This window comes from Saccopteryx bilineata, chromosome 4 (assembly GCF_036850765.1).
Source record: "Saccopteryx bilineata isolate mSacBil1 chromosome 4, mSacBil1_pri_phased_curated, whole genome shotgun sequence".
Taxonomy (NCBI): Eukaryota; Metazoa; Chordata; class Mammalia; order Chiroptera; family Emballonuridae; genus Saccopteryx; species Saccopteryx bilineata.
In genome coordinates this window covers 9720712-9739061 of record NC_089493.1, presented here as the reverse complement: position 1 = coordinate 9739061, position 18350 = coordinate 9720712, and the positions used below count along the sequence as shown (strand labels likewise).

Genomic DNA, 18350 nt, shown 5'->3' with positions numbered 1-18350 from the left:
TTTATGATGCTGTCTGTGATGGATCTCTCGTCTAGCGCCTGGGAGGGCACTCAAGCATTGGTGGCTGTGCTCCATACACGTCGCTTTCCCCTCCGGCTGCCCATGAGCTCCTTCAGAGGACAGACTTCACCTTATTCCCATCTCTGTCCCCGACACCCAGCCCACGCACCCAGCAGCTCTTCCGTACGAGTGTTTAATGCATAAGCTGTCTACATCTGGCCCAACCTGACAGCTAAGACTTTGGCAGGTGTCACCAGGCTGGCTAGTTGCCTGTCCCGCCTACATCCCTCCTCCTACTGGTAGTTCGCTCAGCCTTGTGGGCAGCCAGAGGACACCTGTCCTGATTCCCCAGACGCATGGTCAGCGACAGAGCTCAGGCAGTGCGCTGAGAGCTGGCGCGTGGCGTGGTTTCTGGGAGTCTTAAAGGCAGGGCACCCTTTCCGCCCCCTCTGCCGCTCTGCAGCCCAGCAGCTGGATATGTGGTAGGGAGGGGCAAACACCAAGCTACTGAACCAACCCCGGAGCTGATGGCCTCTCTTTTCAGAGACAAAATAAAACTTTTATTGTGTTGAAGCCATTGCTTTTGTGGTGTGTTTTGTCAGAGCAAGCTGAAATTAACCCTAAATGTGATGGCAGTTAATGGGAAAAAGAATATCATCTGTCTCCCCATTTCAGTCTTTTATGGCGTAACCACCCTGACTGAAGTGAGACATAAGCCGTGGCAACCAGGATTAGCTTGCTAAAATGTCAGTCAGCACGTGCTCATATTCTTACAGTGGATCCCAGCTCACCCAGGGCAGAGGCCAGAGTCCTTACCACATCCTCCAAGGCCCTACCTGACCTCTATCACTTTCAGCTCCTCTCCCTCCTCTCCCTGCCACCTGCACTGCTTCAGCCACAGTGGGCTCTTTGTTGTCCTTAAAGACGCCAGCTGTGACCTCAGTGCCTTTGCACTTGCCTCTCCCTTTGCTTGGAATGCTCTTCCCCAGATAGTCAAGTGACTTGTCCTTATATTTTCTAAGGCTTTGGTCAGATATGTCCTCCTCAAGGAGACCCTCCCAGACTACTCTAGTAACAGTATATCCCCTCCCCATCCACCCATCGGGTCCTCCTTCTCGATCTCTCTTGCAGCACTTACTGATTCGTATCTGACATACTACGCATTTTACTTATTTTGTGTTATGTCCTTCTCCCCCGATTGGGGCGTAAGCTCGGTGAGCCCAGGGCTTTGGTTTCATGTACTACTCGATTCTCAGCAGCTGGCACAGTGCCCGACACCTAGTAGCTGTGTGATAAACAGTGGGTGCACCGCTTTTTATTTGCCTTCTGTCCTTCCTTGCCTCACTCTCGCTGTTCTGGGATTGTACTCACCCCACCCTCCACCCCCAGTGATGCATTAGCACATGCATTTGAATCCAGCTCTGTTTGCTGAGGGATCCAGATGACCTTAGCAACTTGCTGTAGGTCATATAGCCGGTAAAGAGGACAGTCTAGGATTCAAACTCAGGCACCTGGGTAGGCAGTCTAGCTCCCGAGCCATACTACTATCAGCACTATTATTACTGCTGCTGCTACTACTACTATCACTACTACTACTATAGTATTATTACTGCTGCTGCTACTACTACTATTACTACTACTACAGTATTATTACTGCTGCTGCTACTACTACTATTACTACTACTATCAGCACTATTATTACTGCTGCTGCTACTACTACTATTACTACTACTACTACAGTATTATTACTACTGCTGCTGCTACTACTACTACTACAGTATTATTACTACTGCTGCTGCTACTACTATTACTACTACTACAGTATTATTACTGCTGCTGCTACTACTACTATTACTACTACTACAGTATTATTACTGCTGCTGCTACTACTACTACTACAGTATTACTACTGCTGCTGCTATTACTACTACTACTACTACAGTATTACTACTGCTGCTGCTACTACTATTACTACTACTACTACAGTATTATTACTACTGCTGCTACTACTACTATTACTACTACTACTACAGTATTATTACTACTGCTGCTACTACTATACTATTATGACCACCACCACCACTGCCACCAGTAATACTACTATTGTTTCTTCCTAGAGCTTCCCATGCAAAGGCTCAGGCAGGCTAACAGTTAAAAAGGGTCCATTCCTTGCTCTCTCTACAGCCCGTTGGCTTCACCTGTACCCTGGCGACCTCGCTCTTTGTCAGGACACGGGAAGGATGGGTGAGCTCTGGTTGGCAGAGACGCAACACGCAGGGAAATCAGAATGATCCACACGACGATCAGTTCATGAAATTTATACTCAAAAGTCTTAGGAATACATGTAATTTTACAAGACCATTCATCATAGCACCAAGCCTAAAATTCCTTAATAGAAAACAATCAACAAATAATCCAGTGAATTTCCCCACAAGTATAAATTATGCAAATAGTCATTTATATCTTCATTTACAATCATCAATAAATAAGAGTGCACACTCATACATTTGTTTTTACAAAGATCCCTTTTATAAAGCTATCGCTATGTATATGCTAAGTAGACAAAATAACCCTTGTACTACAAAATAACACTTCGCTTTTCTCAGTTGTTCTCTCTCAGCTCTCAGTAAAAATTCTCACACATCCTCCACTAAGTCCTGCCAAGGCATTAAGAGAAACTGTAGCATGAAATTTGATAAACATGTTACTGACTTTGAGAAAAATAAACCCCTATTACCATCCAATACAATACGCTCTGAACAAACTCCTGTTTCCAGGTTTAGTAATTTGTCCTGCTGCCATGCAGGAGTGGACCACAATTTTGCCACTCTTATGACGTCTTTGGCTGATACCACCGGCACCAAGGCAAGTGGTGCAGGCAACTCTTTTACTGTGCAAGGTCAAGGGCAAAGCATTGGTTTCTTCTTCACGGCACCCCTCCGTCTAACCAGGTACCAGGCCCTCCCCAGGAACATGCCACACCGAGGTGCCAGCCTATGGCTGGGGTCTGATGCTAGAATGCAAAGGGCCTCCGATTCCGAGAACATTTTCTGTGCCTAAGTACTGAGTTTGCTGGAGGAAGGGGAACCAGATGGGAAGGCAGGCAGGCCTCGTTGATTACACTTGTGTATTCCTATAACTGACCTAAGGAGACCAGTTTAGTTCCAGGAGCCTTAGAGAGCAGGCATCTCACATTCTACCCCAAACTTTCATCCCCACACCTTTAACATGCTACCTTTTATTCTACCAAACCTTTTCAGGCACCTTTCTCAGACACAAAAGCCGGAAGCAATGCTCTAAGCTTTGGAATGCACTTACAAGTACAGAGGTACGTTTATTTTTAAGAAAATAGGACACTTACTGAGATTTTATAAAAAAATAAACTAACTTGCTAACCTTTGGATTTTTAAATCTAGGACTTTTCAAAAGAGGTCTTCCAACTTCCAACCCAGAGAGGTAAAGGAATTATTCAAGGTGTCACGGCAAGCAGGTGAGCTACGGCTAGGACAAGGGTTCCTGATGCCCGGGCCAGCTGGTCTTCCTTTGGAACCACGTCCACTTCTCTAGTTACAGACATTCCCAGCGCTTCCTTTAGAAAGCGTTCCAAACCTTGCATGACATTTAGGAACGCAGGCCTTCTGTGGCTGCTCTTTCTCATGGCATAATTTGCAGAGAACGTGCTTGTACTGACTTTCGGTGGGGTTCACAGAAACGGTAGCTGTTGCAAAAGAAATAAACCTATCAAAAGAGTTCTCTGTTTGAGCAACAATGCAAACATTACAACTCAGACCAACCAGTTACCAGTTCCTCCCAGCAGTTCATGCTCTCAGTTCCACTGTACCTGGGCTCTGCCCAGCCCGGGGAAATGAATGTTTTCTGAAAGAGAAAGCCTAACTTCCTCCCCTGAAAGCATGTGTTAGTGGTGGAGAGGTGACCAGTGTGTGTGTGTGTGTGGGGGGGGGAATGCAGTTATTTGAATATTTGAAGCCACTGAAATCTTTGATGTTCAACACAGATTTTACTAAGAAAGGCCCTTTTTAGGCATTTGGTTGCAAATTTGCAACCACGGGCTAAAATGCAAATGTGAGGCCTCTTCAGTCATTTTGACGGGAGTCTGAAGGTGATAGGGAAGCAGTTTTGATATGGGGTTGGGAATCAAGGTTCTCAGAGACTGGGAAGGGGACGAAGATATGCCAGGTGGGGAATTACAATGTGACCAATGACCTTTGCAACCTTCCCGACTCTGAGAATTTCCACAACTTGCCAAGTAGGACAAAGGCACCAAGAATCAGAATCTCAGGAGGGCGTCATGTTATTTTCCAAGCAGTGAAGTCTAGGGTGCAAACCAGTGTCTGAAAATGAGTCCTATGTTCCCGGTCCTGCCGCGTACTAGCCCTGTGACCTTGTTCCTTTTCCTTCCTGAGTGTTAAGTTTCCTCTCTGGAGTAACCTCCTCCCATGATTGTTGTTAGGGTCCAGTGAGTTAATGGGCACACAATGGCTTCAACTTCCTCTTGTAAAAGGCAGGAGTTAGATCTGAGACAGAGCAGCTGGCCCGAGGAGGGTGAATTGGAGAGAGGTTAGAAGGGAGCCAGAAGAAACTGAATTGAGAAAGGAGAGATATTCAAACCCTGGAGAGGAGGGAAATGGAGAATGAGGAGCTACTGAGCATTGTACATCATAGCAAACTTGCAAGGAAGCTATGATTCATTCAATAAATCTGTACTGAATGTCTGCTCTGTGCAGAAGATGCGCAGAGAGGTTCATTTGCTGAGACGCAAACCTAGATCTGGCTGGTTCCCAAGCCTGCCCCCTTCCCCTACCCCACCAAACCTCCCGGAGAGGAAGGGAGTGACTCTGAAGGAACGGTTCAGTGAAGGAGAGCCCAGCTGGGTGAAAGCTAGACTTGACACCTGAGTGTCAGGGGTTTTAAAAGGTAGCAGTGGGCCCTGGCCGGTTGGCTCAGAGGTAGAGCGTCGGCCTGGCGTGCGGGGGACCCGGGTTCGATTCCCGGCCAGGGCATATAGGAGAAGCGCCCATTTGCTTCTCCACCCCCCAGCCCCCCCTTCCTCTCTGTCTCTCTCTTCCCCTCCCACAGCCAAGGCTCCATTGGAGCAAAGATGGCCCAGGTGCTGGGGATGGCTCCCTGGCCTCTGCCCCAGGCGCTAGAGTGGCTCTGGTCGCGGCAGAGCAACGCCCCGGAGGGGCAGAGCATCGCCCCCTGGTGGGCAGAGCGTAGCCCCTGGTGGGCGTGCCAGGTGGATCCCGGTCGGGCGCATGCGGGAGTCTGTCTGACTGTCTCTCCCCGTTTCCAGCTTCAGAAAAATACAAAAAAAATAAAAATAAAAATAAATAAAAAATAAAAGGTAGCAGTGGGATCAGGACCGGGGCTGTTGTGTTGTGTGCCTATTTAAAGACAACACGGTCGAACAGCACAAGATGCTGGTGGTGGCTGTTGGTTTCCTCATTCACAAGAATGTCTGAGGGCTCGCTGAAGCCACCCAGGCCCGGGCTGGGAAGAACTGCTAATGGGATGCGTCTTTTCAAGATTCTCGGAACAGATGGTAAACACAACTCGGTCTTCCTGGCCCTGGGGGGCCTGGCAGTTCCAGAAGTTGGGGGGACTCTCGGAGAAGTGGGGGCTTTGAGGCTCCAGGCCTTTGCCCCATGGCCCGACCAAACTCACACCTCAAGCTTGGTCCTGTGCACGACAGTGGAGACGTGACAAGACCTGAAGATCCCTGTGCCACTTTGAAAACCTGCTGTGTCTTACTGAAGAAAAGGAGGGCCGGGTGCTCAGGCGGAGCCCGAGGATGTGGTCTGCACACGGTGGAGGCCAACGGCGCAGGGCACAACTCACACTAAGCCCCGGCCTCTCACGCATCGGGCTCACCTCCCCGAGCTGCTGAGTGTCACTCCAGAAAACGACAAGTGGAGGAATCGAACAGACCTGTGGAGCTCAGCGTCGGGCAAAGAAGTTCCGTCTCATTTCTGGGCTCCCTCACACTCACTGCTAAAGCAAACTCCGCAGCAAGTTTCAGCAAATGAGCATGGTGTCACCCAGGCCAGCGCTCAGCCAACCCCACCCCACCCCCAGCCCGGCACCTGGACCCTGTCACCGGAGCAACCCCGCTCGCCAGCTGGATGGGCCGGCGGAGTAACCTGCTGTTCGTGGGGGCCCCAGACGGCAGCACAGGCCCCAGACATTAAATCTTCCCTGGAAGTGGTTCCAGCGGAGATTATGCAATGTCGGGGCCAGAGAACTAACACGTGCGGACCAGAAAGCTCTGTGTACCCCCGTCCTGGCAAGGGCATCACCGAGAAGGTTCTGAGAGGCCGCGCTGGCCCGAAGCTCCGACGCAGCCCTCTTTGGGGACTTGAGGTCACGAAGCTGACGACAGGCAGGGCATCTGGCAGAGGTCCCTGAGGGAGGTCTCCCAGCCGAGCAGAGAGAGGCCGCGTCTCAAACCCCTGGTGGGGTTTCTGGGGTCCTTCTGGACAGGTGAGAGGAACCGAACTTGCACGCGAGAATTCCTACGACCGCGCTCCAGTGACAGGACGACAGACGGACGAGTGTGGACCAGGAAGCCGTGAGGAATTCTGACCCTGAGCAGACACGTGCTTCTCTCGTTTACTCCGACTCGTGTTGGAGAGGTTGGCCGCAGGCCGCTCTGCGTCCTCGGCAGCGGGGAGGAGCGCAGGGGAGCGTCCTGGCTGGAGGCCGCGGTGCTGCAGAAGAACTGACCACCTGGGAACCAAGATGTCCATCTGGACGGCACCACCTGGCAGGGTGACTGTCGCCTCTTCTTCCTGATCTTCAGTTCTCTCTTTTCTGAAATGAGGTGCTGGCGCCTTCTCCGACCCCCGAGGCTAGCGAGCACCCCGTTCCCTGTGAAGAGAGGCTCTGCCGACGGCCTCCACGTGCTCCCCCCCTCCCGCACCACTCCGCCCGTACAGAGAGCAGCAAGTGCCGCGCGGAGAGGAGAGCCGGGGGAACGATGCTGAACCCCAGAAAGGGAGACGGAGCATGTGTCCTGGGTGGCCGTCTAGGGGGCAGAGAGGACGCCCTTACTGGTTGCCGGTCCTGGTGGCAGCCCGTCTCCCCACAGAGACTGGGTTTGGCCCGGAGGCAACGCTCACCCAGTTCCAAACAGTCAAACGACGGAGGGCCCACTCTGTTCGCTGGCGGACACCAGTGCGGACTACTGGTTTCCGAATGAAGCAAGGGTGGCAGGGAAACCCCAGAAACTGTATGAGCTTGTGGGGAGGTGGGAGACCGAGGTTTCGTGGGAGGGGGGATGAAAAAGCGGGACAGGAGGAGGCTACTGATTTTGACTCTGGCATTCGAGAGCGTCTCTGTGTGCTGTCGCACCCTGTCCTGCACAGCACGAAACAGCCCCCAGTAGACCACGGCTCAGCAGGCTGGACCTCCCCAGAGCCCCAGCTGGACTCAGGGCAAGTCCACAGGCAAGGCCACAGAGCACTGGGCCACCTAACAAGGTGGGGAGAAAGCTCAACGGGGACCCATGATTCAAGATGGTGTATTGAACACATGGACTCGTCTCTCATGAAACCCCGTGAAAACAAGAGCCAAGGAATGGAGGTTATGCAATCACGAAGACAAAGGGATAGAGAGCAGATAGTGGAAGGCAAGAGATGCCGGGGGCAGAGCTGGTGGAGAAGTGAGCAGGGCAGAGGGATCCTGAGACCACACACCTGCAGAGGCGTGCCATGAGCAGTCAGCGGCAGCTGTCCCGCTCCGTGGAGAAATGAAGAGGAGCTCCAACCCAGGGGCACGAGGCCCAGCCAGGTGGGAGGAATGCAGTGGGTCGAGATGCTCGCTGTGATGAGATGGCCTTCTCAGAGACTGGGAGCTGGGCACGCGGGTGCGCACTGGGCTCTCTGAGTATGGACGGCCCTGCACAGAGGTGCGTGGCTAAGGGACGCCCAGGAGGTAAGACCTCGCCCTTTGCTCTGCTCTTCAAGCCTTGTCCTGGCTTGGGGCTGAAAATTCCTGGAGGAATGGGCAACAGGTGCCTTCTGCCCATCAAGCTAAGTGCCCATGGGTGGCTTCTGCCCCAAGAGGGCACCTTTTCCTAAGGCATCCGCCCAAGGGGATGCCTTTTTTGAAATTGCACAAGGGTACTGCATAGGCTAGTAGCAGACCTGTGTATGCCCCCTTCCCAGTCAGGAGAGAAGTGGAAATATCTCCAAAGAAATACAAGAAGCCACAGAGGGGGGGAAAAACACCTTAAATATATTGTTATGTGGGGTCTTCCCACGAAGGGTCCAGGTGCTCACCTGGGGACCCTAAAGAAAAACCCACCAGTTGACACCACAAGATGACCAGCTCCACAGGATCACCAGGTATTTGAAAAACAAACAAACTTGTAACATGAAAATCAGAGGCTGAGACTAACCAAGAGAAACAAACCTGAGAGGAAACAAAAGCAGGATGGGGAGAAGAACTTCCAAGAACCCCACCATCATGCACACCCACAGACAAGACCTACACCCACAAAGCAAGAACAGAACACTAGAAAACAGAAATGAGAGAGAAAAAGAAATGATTTCAGTACTTGAACATTAAATAAAACATTCCTTAGGTGTATTGAGAAGACAACACTGAATAGCTTTCCCTAAAAGCATATTAAAAAACAAACAATAACAAAAAACAGAGACAAGAAATAGGAAAGATGGAAAATATTAAAGCGTTAACCTGAGAGGTCCCACACTGGAACAATAGGTGCTCCAGAAAGAAAAGCGAACAATTCCAAGAAAACTTAAGCCATTTCCCAGCAGATCCAGCACAAGGTATACCGTCAAGGGTATAACACCGTAGGACAGTTCAGAACATTAATGATGAAGGGATCTGAAGTATTTCCTGGGAGGGATGCCTGGGCCACATCTAAAGGCATAGAGATCAAAATGACATCAGAAACCTCAACGACCATGTGGAGGGGTGGGCAGAGGGCATTATTTTCCATCCGCCAGTCTATACACACTTGGGTAAGGGCAGAATAAAGAGATTTTAAGTTGCAAATCTCAAAATATTTATAGACTTAATTTCCCATGGTTTTTTTTTTTCTTAAGAAGTTATTAAAGAATGTCCCCCACCACACACACACACACACACACACACAGACACACCATCAAATCAAGGGAGGGAAAATTTAACAAGAATAAATATGTACGCTCAGTAGCTCAGTACACTACCTGGGGCAGGAGTAAAAACACTCCTTATATAGCCATACTGAGCAGAGATGCACCAAACACTACGATCTGCCTCTACTGGCAAAACAAAGTGGGGGATGGGTAAGGCTGAGAGCCTCATCTGCCACAACAGCAAGTCAGTAGATGCGTCTAAATTAATTTTAAAAACAAAAGTATGGAGCATGTTATGTAGAAATGCAAAGGTGAATATTAGAGTTGAAAGTATGTATTACTTCTAGAGAGCAAGACCCAGGGGGCTGCTAACTTTCATTAAAAGCCTTAAAGCATTTATTTCTTCTTTAAACTACGAACATGTATTACTTGGATAAGAGTCTAAAACAAATTAAAAATATATATATAAGCCATAGAGTGTTCTGTCCCACAGCCTTCTCTATCCACTTTTTATAGCCAGCTTCTTCCAGATGAGTCTATACTCAAATGAAAAATTTTTTCCTTAAAAAAAAAAAAAATCTGTTTGCTGCCAACCTGTACCAAATGACTTTTAGGCATCTTGCCAGTCGATAGCTTTAAACAATATTCCAAGTTGTAATGGGGAGGAGAAGAATCCTGCAGAAATTTTTCTGAACAAAGTTGAGACCCGTAAATGAAACGACTAACGTTTGGGTCAGTTCTTACCCGGCCCTTCAAGCATCTCATTTAGGCGAGCACCACATGGCGTTCAGGGTTATAAAATATCACACACATAATCTTTATTATCTGTACCTCAGAGCTTTCAGTGTGGCCAGGGCACTCACTAATTAGCTCATGTTCTATGGGACACTTGGGCCTTCAAGATGGAATCACTCCAAGCTCCCAACAGCTTTTTGGCCGAGAAGCCTCTGATCTGCTCGTGGAGAGAAGGTAGGTTGCGATCAGCGCGGGTGAGAGGCCAGATCCAGGCTGTCATCGACTGAGACGTGCTCTGTAACTTCTTATGGCCATGCTGGAATTCCGTAAACCTGAACCTCACTGCTTGAAATGAGCGAGTCCCTGGCTTGCCAAGCGAGAAACGTGATTCCTGGAATGAGAGCAGAGCTGGTCTGTCAGCTGACGAGCTGTTAGCGCTGTCAAGGGTGCCCCAGCAGTAACAGGGGACGGGGCTTGAAAGCGAATGTAACTTCCTCGTGGGACAAACACCAGAGCAAAACAAAGGTTGAAAGTTGAACTAAAAATTGTTTTGTTTAATTGAATTCCTTTTTATCTAGTCAGATTTTTTTTTTCTTTTTAGGACATTCATAGGCACAACAGAAGTTCCCTAAAAGAGGTGAGAACTCTAGACCGGGCGTTGGGTGGCCTGGGTGTGCTTGCTGGTGGCGTGGGTGACCTTGGACAACCCACTCTGCCTCTCTGGGTTCAGCTGGGCAAGATGCTGTCTGAGGGGTCCCTCCCGATCTACTAGTTTGTGATTTTATAAGTGTCACCTCATTCATTCTCTCTTGGGGAGGACAATGGCAGGAGGAAGCCATACGCGGTCACCACGACAGGCATCTCAGGAGGAAATGGCGCAGAGGGAGGCCAGGCTGGAAGTTGGAAGGGCAGGTGGGTGCCTCTGCCCTCTCACAAGCTGCCCGCCTGTTCTGGGCTACTTCTCAAGTGCCTTCCAGAAAGCCTTTGCACAAAACTCCTTGGGAAGGACCACCGAGGAGGCCCGAGCAGATCGCATTCCGGGCAGGTGTACACAAAGACTTCTGCGGGGCAGGAACCGGCAGGCCCACGTCCAGCCCTGTCAGCGGAGCTTGTTCCCAGCCCAGCCTCTTCTCTAGTCCTCAGGCATTTTGGTGGGCTTCTGCGGTGCCTGGGGGGGCCTTGGGGACTAGCACCCAGACCTCAGAAGCCACCAATAGAAGCAAGGGGCTGCCAAGGCGAAGTTGGAGGCACCCCAGGCCTGCCCCGCATCAGCCAGAGCTCTGCATTTATTTATCAGCTAGACTGCCCACACCTCACCCCAAGAATTCATTAGAATGGAGGGTTCCATGGGTAGAAAACCCAGCTTTACCTCCATTCCATCCAAGCAAAAGTGAATTTAAAATGCATCCCACCTTCCCCACTCAAAGGCAAAAACCTCAAGGGAAAAAGAGTGTCCTGCAGACCGCGACACGGCGTCCCCTCTCTTGCTTGGGCACTGCCATTCCCAGATGCTCTCCGGGAGCGAGCGTGGCAGCGGTGGGTCACTGGGATGCCCCCGATCGCCAGGCAGCTTCACGCAAACGCCCCCTCCTGGAGAAAACATGGCACTTTCCCTCCCAGGGGACCCTCTGGCTGGGCATCCACTTCTTTCTCCTCAGGGCCACCCTCATCGGAGACGAAAGGACCTCGAGTTCATCCAGGACCCGAAGAACCTGCACGTGGGATGGGCGAAGGCCCGGGTTATGGCTAGACACTAGTAACTGACAAGGCAAGGCACGCAAGAACGAAGCCCACCCAAGGACCCGGCACGCCCCTGAGCGTTGAGTTGGCAGCCAGAGAGAAAGCATGCTTAGGACGCACGGGAGGAAAAGGAAACGTGGGGGGTGGGGGGGAGGCGAGGAGTCCACAAGTTTCCTGGGAGACCCTCAGCAGCCTGCAGAGGTGCCCTGTCTGGAACCCGAAATAAAATGCAGTAGCAGGAACTCCCCCCCGCCAGGGTCCTGTCGCTTTATTACGCAGACGCCCGCGTCAGAGTCTGCTGACGTCCAGCTGGGGGAAGAGCAGCAGGCAGTACACCAGGAGCCAGAGGAAGAGGATGAAGTACATCATGTCCGGCTGCTGGACCAGCTGGGTCAGGGAGTCGCTCTGCAGGCCGGGGCCGTCCTGCAGTGTGGCTTCTCCGCAGTGGTTGGCCTTCCTGCAGGAGGAAGACACAGGCGAGGCTGTCACAAGGGAGAACCCCCAGGCGGGCGGGCCCCACTCGCTGCCTGCGTTCCAACCTCACTGCCCAACTGAGGAGGCGAGGGCGGCCCAGGGAGGCATCCGAGAGACCCAGCGTTGTATGTATGGACCCAAGGTGGGGGGTGGGGGGCTGGGGGTCCGGCGGCCTTGTGAGCGGTCACAAGACTCAGTTCATCTCCACAACATGAAGAGGGAGGAGCTGAGATTCACAACATGAGATTCCCAAGGTGGCTTGGCCCCAGGCCACACAATGATAGGACTGGACCCTGGGCTGGGCCTAACTCTCAGTCCAGGACACCTTCCTTTCCCCTACAGTTAGCTACTGACCGTTCTGTTCTTAGTGAGTAATGGGAAGGGGTTGGGGGGCTCCATGGGTTGTCTTAACGAGAGTTCTCTTATTACAGATAATTTGAAAACAGCCATCAGACACAAAAACAAAACCCAAAGCCACCATCAAATTTGGTATTTGGCTTTTAAAATAATTACTAGATTTGGTTTTGGTCAGATTTATCTTTCTTCTTTTATTTTATAGAAAGTAGTGCTCAAGTGACATTTAGCTGTTGCCTGGTGGAGAAAGCCCAGAAGGGTACTTACTGTGTGGCGGTGACCAACTGTAGTTCCAAATTCCCCCAAAGGAAAGGCTGGAGGACATAACCTGACTGGGAGGGGCACCGGGAGCCTCTGCTTGAAGCTGCATTCGCAGGAGACTAGCGTGTCATCTCTTTGGGGCCACCTGGGGCTTGTGACGGAGGTCACGAGAGGCGAAAACCGCTTCATTACTCCTGACTATCTCCTAAAACAGCACCAAGCCAGGCCGAGAGGGGAGTGGACACTTGCCTTGGTCTAGAAACTGAGTGATGCCACATGCCGACAATGGGCAATGGACAGAATTGCTTTCTCTTTCTTAAAACTGGCTTTAAAGAAGAATTGTAACGCTATATATATATATATATTTTATTGCAATGGGAGTAAATGCTCAAAAACATGGGAGATACAACTGACTACATTTCTCAACCTTGCAGGTTCAATTTTCAAAGTTTCTATCTCATAAAAGTACTATTTTCCTATGAGTATGTCAAGCCTAGTGGAAAACGTGAACTCATAATTCCATTTGACGGCAGGGGAGGGACCAGGTCTCGCCTCTTTCTTAGGAGCCAGGGGGGCGGAATTCTAGGGATTACACTCCTGGGTGTCGGGCAATATTCAGACAGAGGTTTTTCCGTTCTGATAAATTAAGTCCTTCCAAACCCATTCAAATCCATGGCAAATACATTTATATATATAGTATGTATGTGTATGTATATGTATACATACATACATACATATAAATCCATAAAATCAAGTGATCCAATAACTTAAACAGGGGCAGGGGCACCTCAGACTTGTGAATTTTAGAGATCTCTCTGGTTTCCTACATCCCACTGGGCAGTTCTAGAGCAACACAGCCATCTTAGACCGCTAGGTCACTCAGCTCTCTGACAGTAAGATACTTTCATAGACATCCCGGCCTGTCTGCATTCCCTCTTCATGTCTGCCCGGATGCCACAGAACTGTAAAATCAGCTCAGTGAGCCTCTGAGTATTGTACCTGCAGTGGCGACACAGAACAGAGCCGGTGGTCAGGCGAGGCGGCATTTCGGACCCAGAGTATCATCACATCCCTCCCTCTCCTGCCTGACCCCTCCTGGAGCAGACCGCTTCTGCCCCTGCCCCCTTCCCATGGCGTTTAATGCAGTTGCCTGACCCAGACCCTTTCTAAACGGAGTCATTTCCTGTTCCTTACTACCCACTTGTCCCTCCTCCTGCCTATGCCACATACATTCATTCTCTTTGAAACAGTTATTTCTTTGCACCATCTCAGACTCCTAATCTTATTGGCAACAAAGCACAGCTGGAGAATAGCCAAGCCTCCCCCCACCTGCAGAAGGTAGGCTGCATAATTTAAAAAGAAAACTTTTCTCCTTCCTTCCCTCCCTCCCTCCCTCCTTCCCTCCCTCCCTCCCTCCCCCATAAAGCTCGGAGTAGAGCCACCAACCTGGTTAACATTCGGTTTCTTCTGTCATCCAGATCCGCGGCATTCCTCAATTGAACATAGCTAAAATGATCCTACAGTGAGATTTATAAACAAAACCCCCGCAACCCAATTAGTAAAGATGAAATCTCTGAAACAGAAAATAAAACGATTTTTTTCAACATACAAAGCCAAGCACGCCACGCTTCTCTCAATAGTGTAAACATCTAGTTCCCAAGTCAACAGTGCTAAACAATATTCCTCATTATTCTACCCTTGTCCCCGACCCCCACGGGTGGCCCCACCCCCCAGCCCCCCAAATCAGGGCTGTGAACCACGGTGCTTCGGGTCCCAACACAACCAGAGCTATAAACTGTTGCAAACATAAAGCAGACCCTCCGCCTCTGTTGCACCCGTCCTTGAACGTGACCTCTTCTGGGTGTGTGTGCGGGGGTGGGGGTCTTGGATGCATTTTTTAAAATATATATATTTATAAATATATATATATATATATATATAACAAAGAGGCCTTCAGGCTTTAAAATCATCACTTTATTTACATCCCCTACTGCCCCAACTGGACATCCAATTGGACTGTGCTTAACAACAAGGTTTCAATGGGCTTGTCTTCTATCCAAAAGTATAGCTGTTGCATGTCAGTAAGTTCAAAGCTCTGGGCTGGGGAGGAGGAAGGACAGAAAGGAACTGATTAGCAGAGGCGCACGAAGGAAGAAGAAAGTCGCATACTAACCGCTTCCAAAGACCTATTAGCGTGTCGTCGAATGTAAATGCTGGAGTCACTGTGGCTAGTCCTGAAAAATAAACACACGTATTGAGCTGGTGCCACCAAGAATCCCTGTGACTCAGCTGGGCTCACCCCCCACCTCCGGTTTCCACATGCGGACTCGGGCAAATTATGACCTCAGACCCCGTGATGGAACTGAGACATTTTACTCAATACGTCCATTTGGGCTGGAATGTGCTTACAAATATTGGGATGGCTATTTGAGACACACACTGAGCCCCTGTCAACAGGAAAACACAGTGAGGAAGAATTTTAAACAGAAAGCAGACCACAGAGCCTTGAAAACCATAGGATTTTGCAGCAGGAAGGGATCTCTTTTCCCGAGCGTCCTGGACACCCTCTGCTAGCTAACTAAGGCCAGGCCTGGGCCAAGACCTGGTGTCCAACTCCCTTTCCGGAGCCCCGTTCTGTGCACAGTGCTGCTCTCCTCTTGTCTGTCTCTTGGGTGTACCACCTCTGTCCACGCACGAGGAAGCTAATTTTCCGAACATGTCTTTGAGGCTGATGTGGACTAGATCCCCGGCCTTCTAATAAAGCTGGCTCCTTCGGCCCTGGCCAGTTGGCTCAGTGGTAGAGCGTCGGCCTGGCGTGCAGGAGTCCCAGGTTCGATTCCCGGCCAGGGCACACAGGAGAAGCGCCCATCTGTTTCTCCACCCCTCCCCCTCTCCTTCCTCTCTGTCTCTCTCTTCCCCTCCCACAGCCAAGGCTCCATTGGAGCAAAGTTGGCCCGGGCGCTGGGGATGGCTCTGTGGCCTCTGCCTCAGGAGCTAAAATGGCTCTGGTTGCAACAGAGCGACGCCCCGGATGGGCAGAGCATCGCCCCCTGGTGGGCGTGCCAGGTGGATCCCGGTCGGGCGCATGCGGGAGTCTGTCTGACTGCCTCTCTGTTTCCAACTTCAGGAAAATACAAAAAAAAAAAAAAAAAAAAAAAAAAAGCTGGCTTTCTCAGGACCGAGGCAAACAAGACCCAGCCAGAGGCCTGGGCTTGCCATCCTGGCTCTTTGATTAACTGTCAATGTTAGCCAAGCACTTTGATCAGTAAAATAGATCATCATTCCCACCCTCCCTTCCCCCACTTCACAGAGTTGGTGGGACGGCAGTGTACTGTAGGTCAGAGTGGTCCCGTCTGGCTGCTCAACTGAACTAGGTGTCGGTGGTCGATGTGCCCACCACAGAGACAGTCATCTTGATTTCCTCCCGGGAAACCGACTAGGTGGTATACTGATGTCCAGAGAGAAAGAAATCTGATACAAGAGTTTACCACAAAGGTTTTCCAAGGCAGCTGTTCTGAAAACTTCAGTAAGTTCTTCCTTAAAACTTCAGTAAGTTCTTCCTTTGTGTCGGGCACATTTCCAGTTAATGGTTACTGGGCACGTACCTGTGCCAGGTGCTGGATGAGGCCTAGACAAAACTCCAGTCCTTGTCCTCAATCCAAAGCCTGTGCCAGTTTTTGCTGGCTGGGATCACGGCACAGAAATGAAACAGAATGTTCCCATAAAGAAAAATCAGCCCCCAGCCCCCAGTGCAGCATCAGTAAGAGCTGACTCAGCACCCTGAAGGACCTGGAAATGGAAGGCACTCCCCCCCCGCCCCCGCCGTGTGTGTGATGTTTTCTAGTGAAAAGCACATCCCCATTAGGAGAGGTCTCTGGCTCTTCCCTCTCCCTCTTTCCTCAGCATGCTCTCTTTTAGGTGGTTTTTATGTCACAGTATAATCAACAGGAGACTTATTCAGGTTTGCGTCCTGAACTCCCTTCTCTCAGCAAGCACTGTCCAGAGCCTACTGTGTACCAGGCATAGGGCGAGGTGCCGAGGACCCCGCTACCCCAGGAGTCAGCCACAGACTTAAAGCACACCTCCATTCATTGACTCATTCACCCGAAGAATCTGTCCCGAATGCCGACTGCAAGCCAGGGTCTGTGCCAAATGCTGGGGCAGCGCTGCTGTGCCCTCCCCAGGGCGCTGGCTCAGCATCCCGGTGGAGAGCAAATCAGACAGATGATTAGAGAAGCTACTGTTCTGATAAGAGCAGAGGCTATGAAAACACGTAAAGGCAGATCAAAAATAGCCTGGAGGAATCCAAGGAGACTGCCTGGAGGAAGTGAAGATGGAGCTGGGACTCAAGGGAGCAAGGCAGGAGACAGGCAGGGGACAGAGGGGGGGAAGGAGCCTGGGTGAAGGTGACTGAGGGTGGATGGAGATGAAGCTGAGGAGACAAGTCACAAGGGGTCCAGCAGGCTGCAGAAAAATGGGCCTTTCTGCACAGGGGAAGCCACAGGTCGTGACTGAGTCAGGGCCCGGCCCGGAAAACATCCTGGGACGAGAGGCGCCCAGAGCTCAGTCCCACACTGCAGGGAACAGGAGCAAGGGAGACGGCCTGGCTCCCAGGAGGGGCTCCTGGGTCCTCACTCCTCCCCAAGCAGCGCAGCTCTGCCCCAGCCGCCTCCCCTCGGCATGCAGCCGACACCTGCCTGCACTGCGTCCCATAATTACAGCTTTGCCCAGGTGACAGGGGAGGAGGAGCCAGAGAGGCAACTGCCCACCTGCCTGCTCCGTGCAGAGAGATCAGGGCGAAATCTTTGCATTGAAAGGCTGAGTGGATGCTTCCTGCTCCCCTCCCCTTTCTCTAAAAATCAATAAATAAAATCCAAAAAGAAAAAAAAAAAGAAAAAGAAGGTCAGCCAGACACCCCTTCCTACGTATGCCAAAATAGCGTCTACTCTTCCATTTCCATGCTCTCGGGCCTCGACTTCTCGGGGACGGGTTTTGCTGGAACTTCCTGGTGGCACACACAGCCAAGATGCTCCCTTTCCCTGTTTCTCCTCCCACCCTGCGCCCTACAAATATTTACCGAGGCGCCTGCCGCATGCCAGCTGCTTGCTCAGGCTGTTTCCTTCACCCGGTATGGCTTCTCGACTCTCCCTCTCTCAGATCTAAATCCCATTCATGCCCCAACACTCAATCCAAATGACAGGTCAGCCCCTGGGCTGCCGGGCGCTCCTGACTCTCCACCTGCCCCGGAGGACTACACGTGAAATCTCCAACTGCTTCTTCAGACCTAAGTGTCCCCCTGCCCCAGTCCTCGTAGACTAGCCGGAGCTGTCCCCCACCTCTCTCTCTCTCCGGCCGAGAGGCCCTGTAGGACGGAGCCCCAAGTCTGGCAGACGCCATCGGAGTGGCTGCTCACAGATGATTGAGAACTGACTCACTCAGGGAGAAGCTGAGCCATCTGGCAAGTGACCCGAGGTCCCCCCGCCCCAAGCTGTGATGAAGTAGGTGACAGCACCAGGCTATGTGCCCTAAGTTTATTCGCCAGCACTTAGGACTCCAGTCCAGCCCCACGCTGAGACACCGGGGTCTGCCGGGCAGTCAGGAAACGGGGCAGGGAGAGGAACTCTGGGTGTCAGGCCAAAGTCAGCGGCAGTGCTCCATCCCGCCTTGCCCCTCTCCAGCCGG

At 51.2% G+C, this 18350-nt stretch overlaps 1 protein-coding gene and 1 long non-coding RNA gene across 4 annotated transcripts in view; one reads left to right on the top strand and one right to left on the bottom strand.

Annotated features, from left to right (window-relative positions):
* Positions 1-2310: 2310 nt before the first annotated feature.
* Positions 2311-7289, top strand: LOC136335987 (uncharacterized). The gene is made up of 2 exons (XR_010731350.1): positions 2311-4935; positions 5366-7289. It is a non-coding gene; the product is annotated as an uncharacterized lncRNA (long non-coding RNA).
* CLMN (calmin) overlaps positions 4149-18350 on the bottom strand; it is a 111269-nt gene continuing 97067 nt past the window's right edge. For 2 of the 3 annotated variants that reach the window (XM_066277273.1, XM_066277275.1), the window contains exons 11-14: positions 14842-14902; positions 14115-14185; positions 13571-13667; positions 4149-12032 (exon numbers count right to left, since the gene is read on the bottom strand). In XM_066277273.1, the coding sequence (XP_066133370.1) occupies positions 11868-12032; positions 13571-13667; positions 14115-14185; positions 14842-14902 (394 nt within the window). In that variant the 3' untranslated portion in view covers positions 4149-11867. Of the gene's footprint in view, positions 12037-13570; positions 13668-14114; positions 14186-14841; positions 14903-18350 lie in introns of all 3 variants that reach the window. The other variant, XM_066277274.1, reaches the window with a different exon arrangement.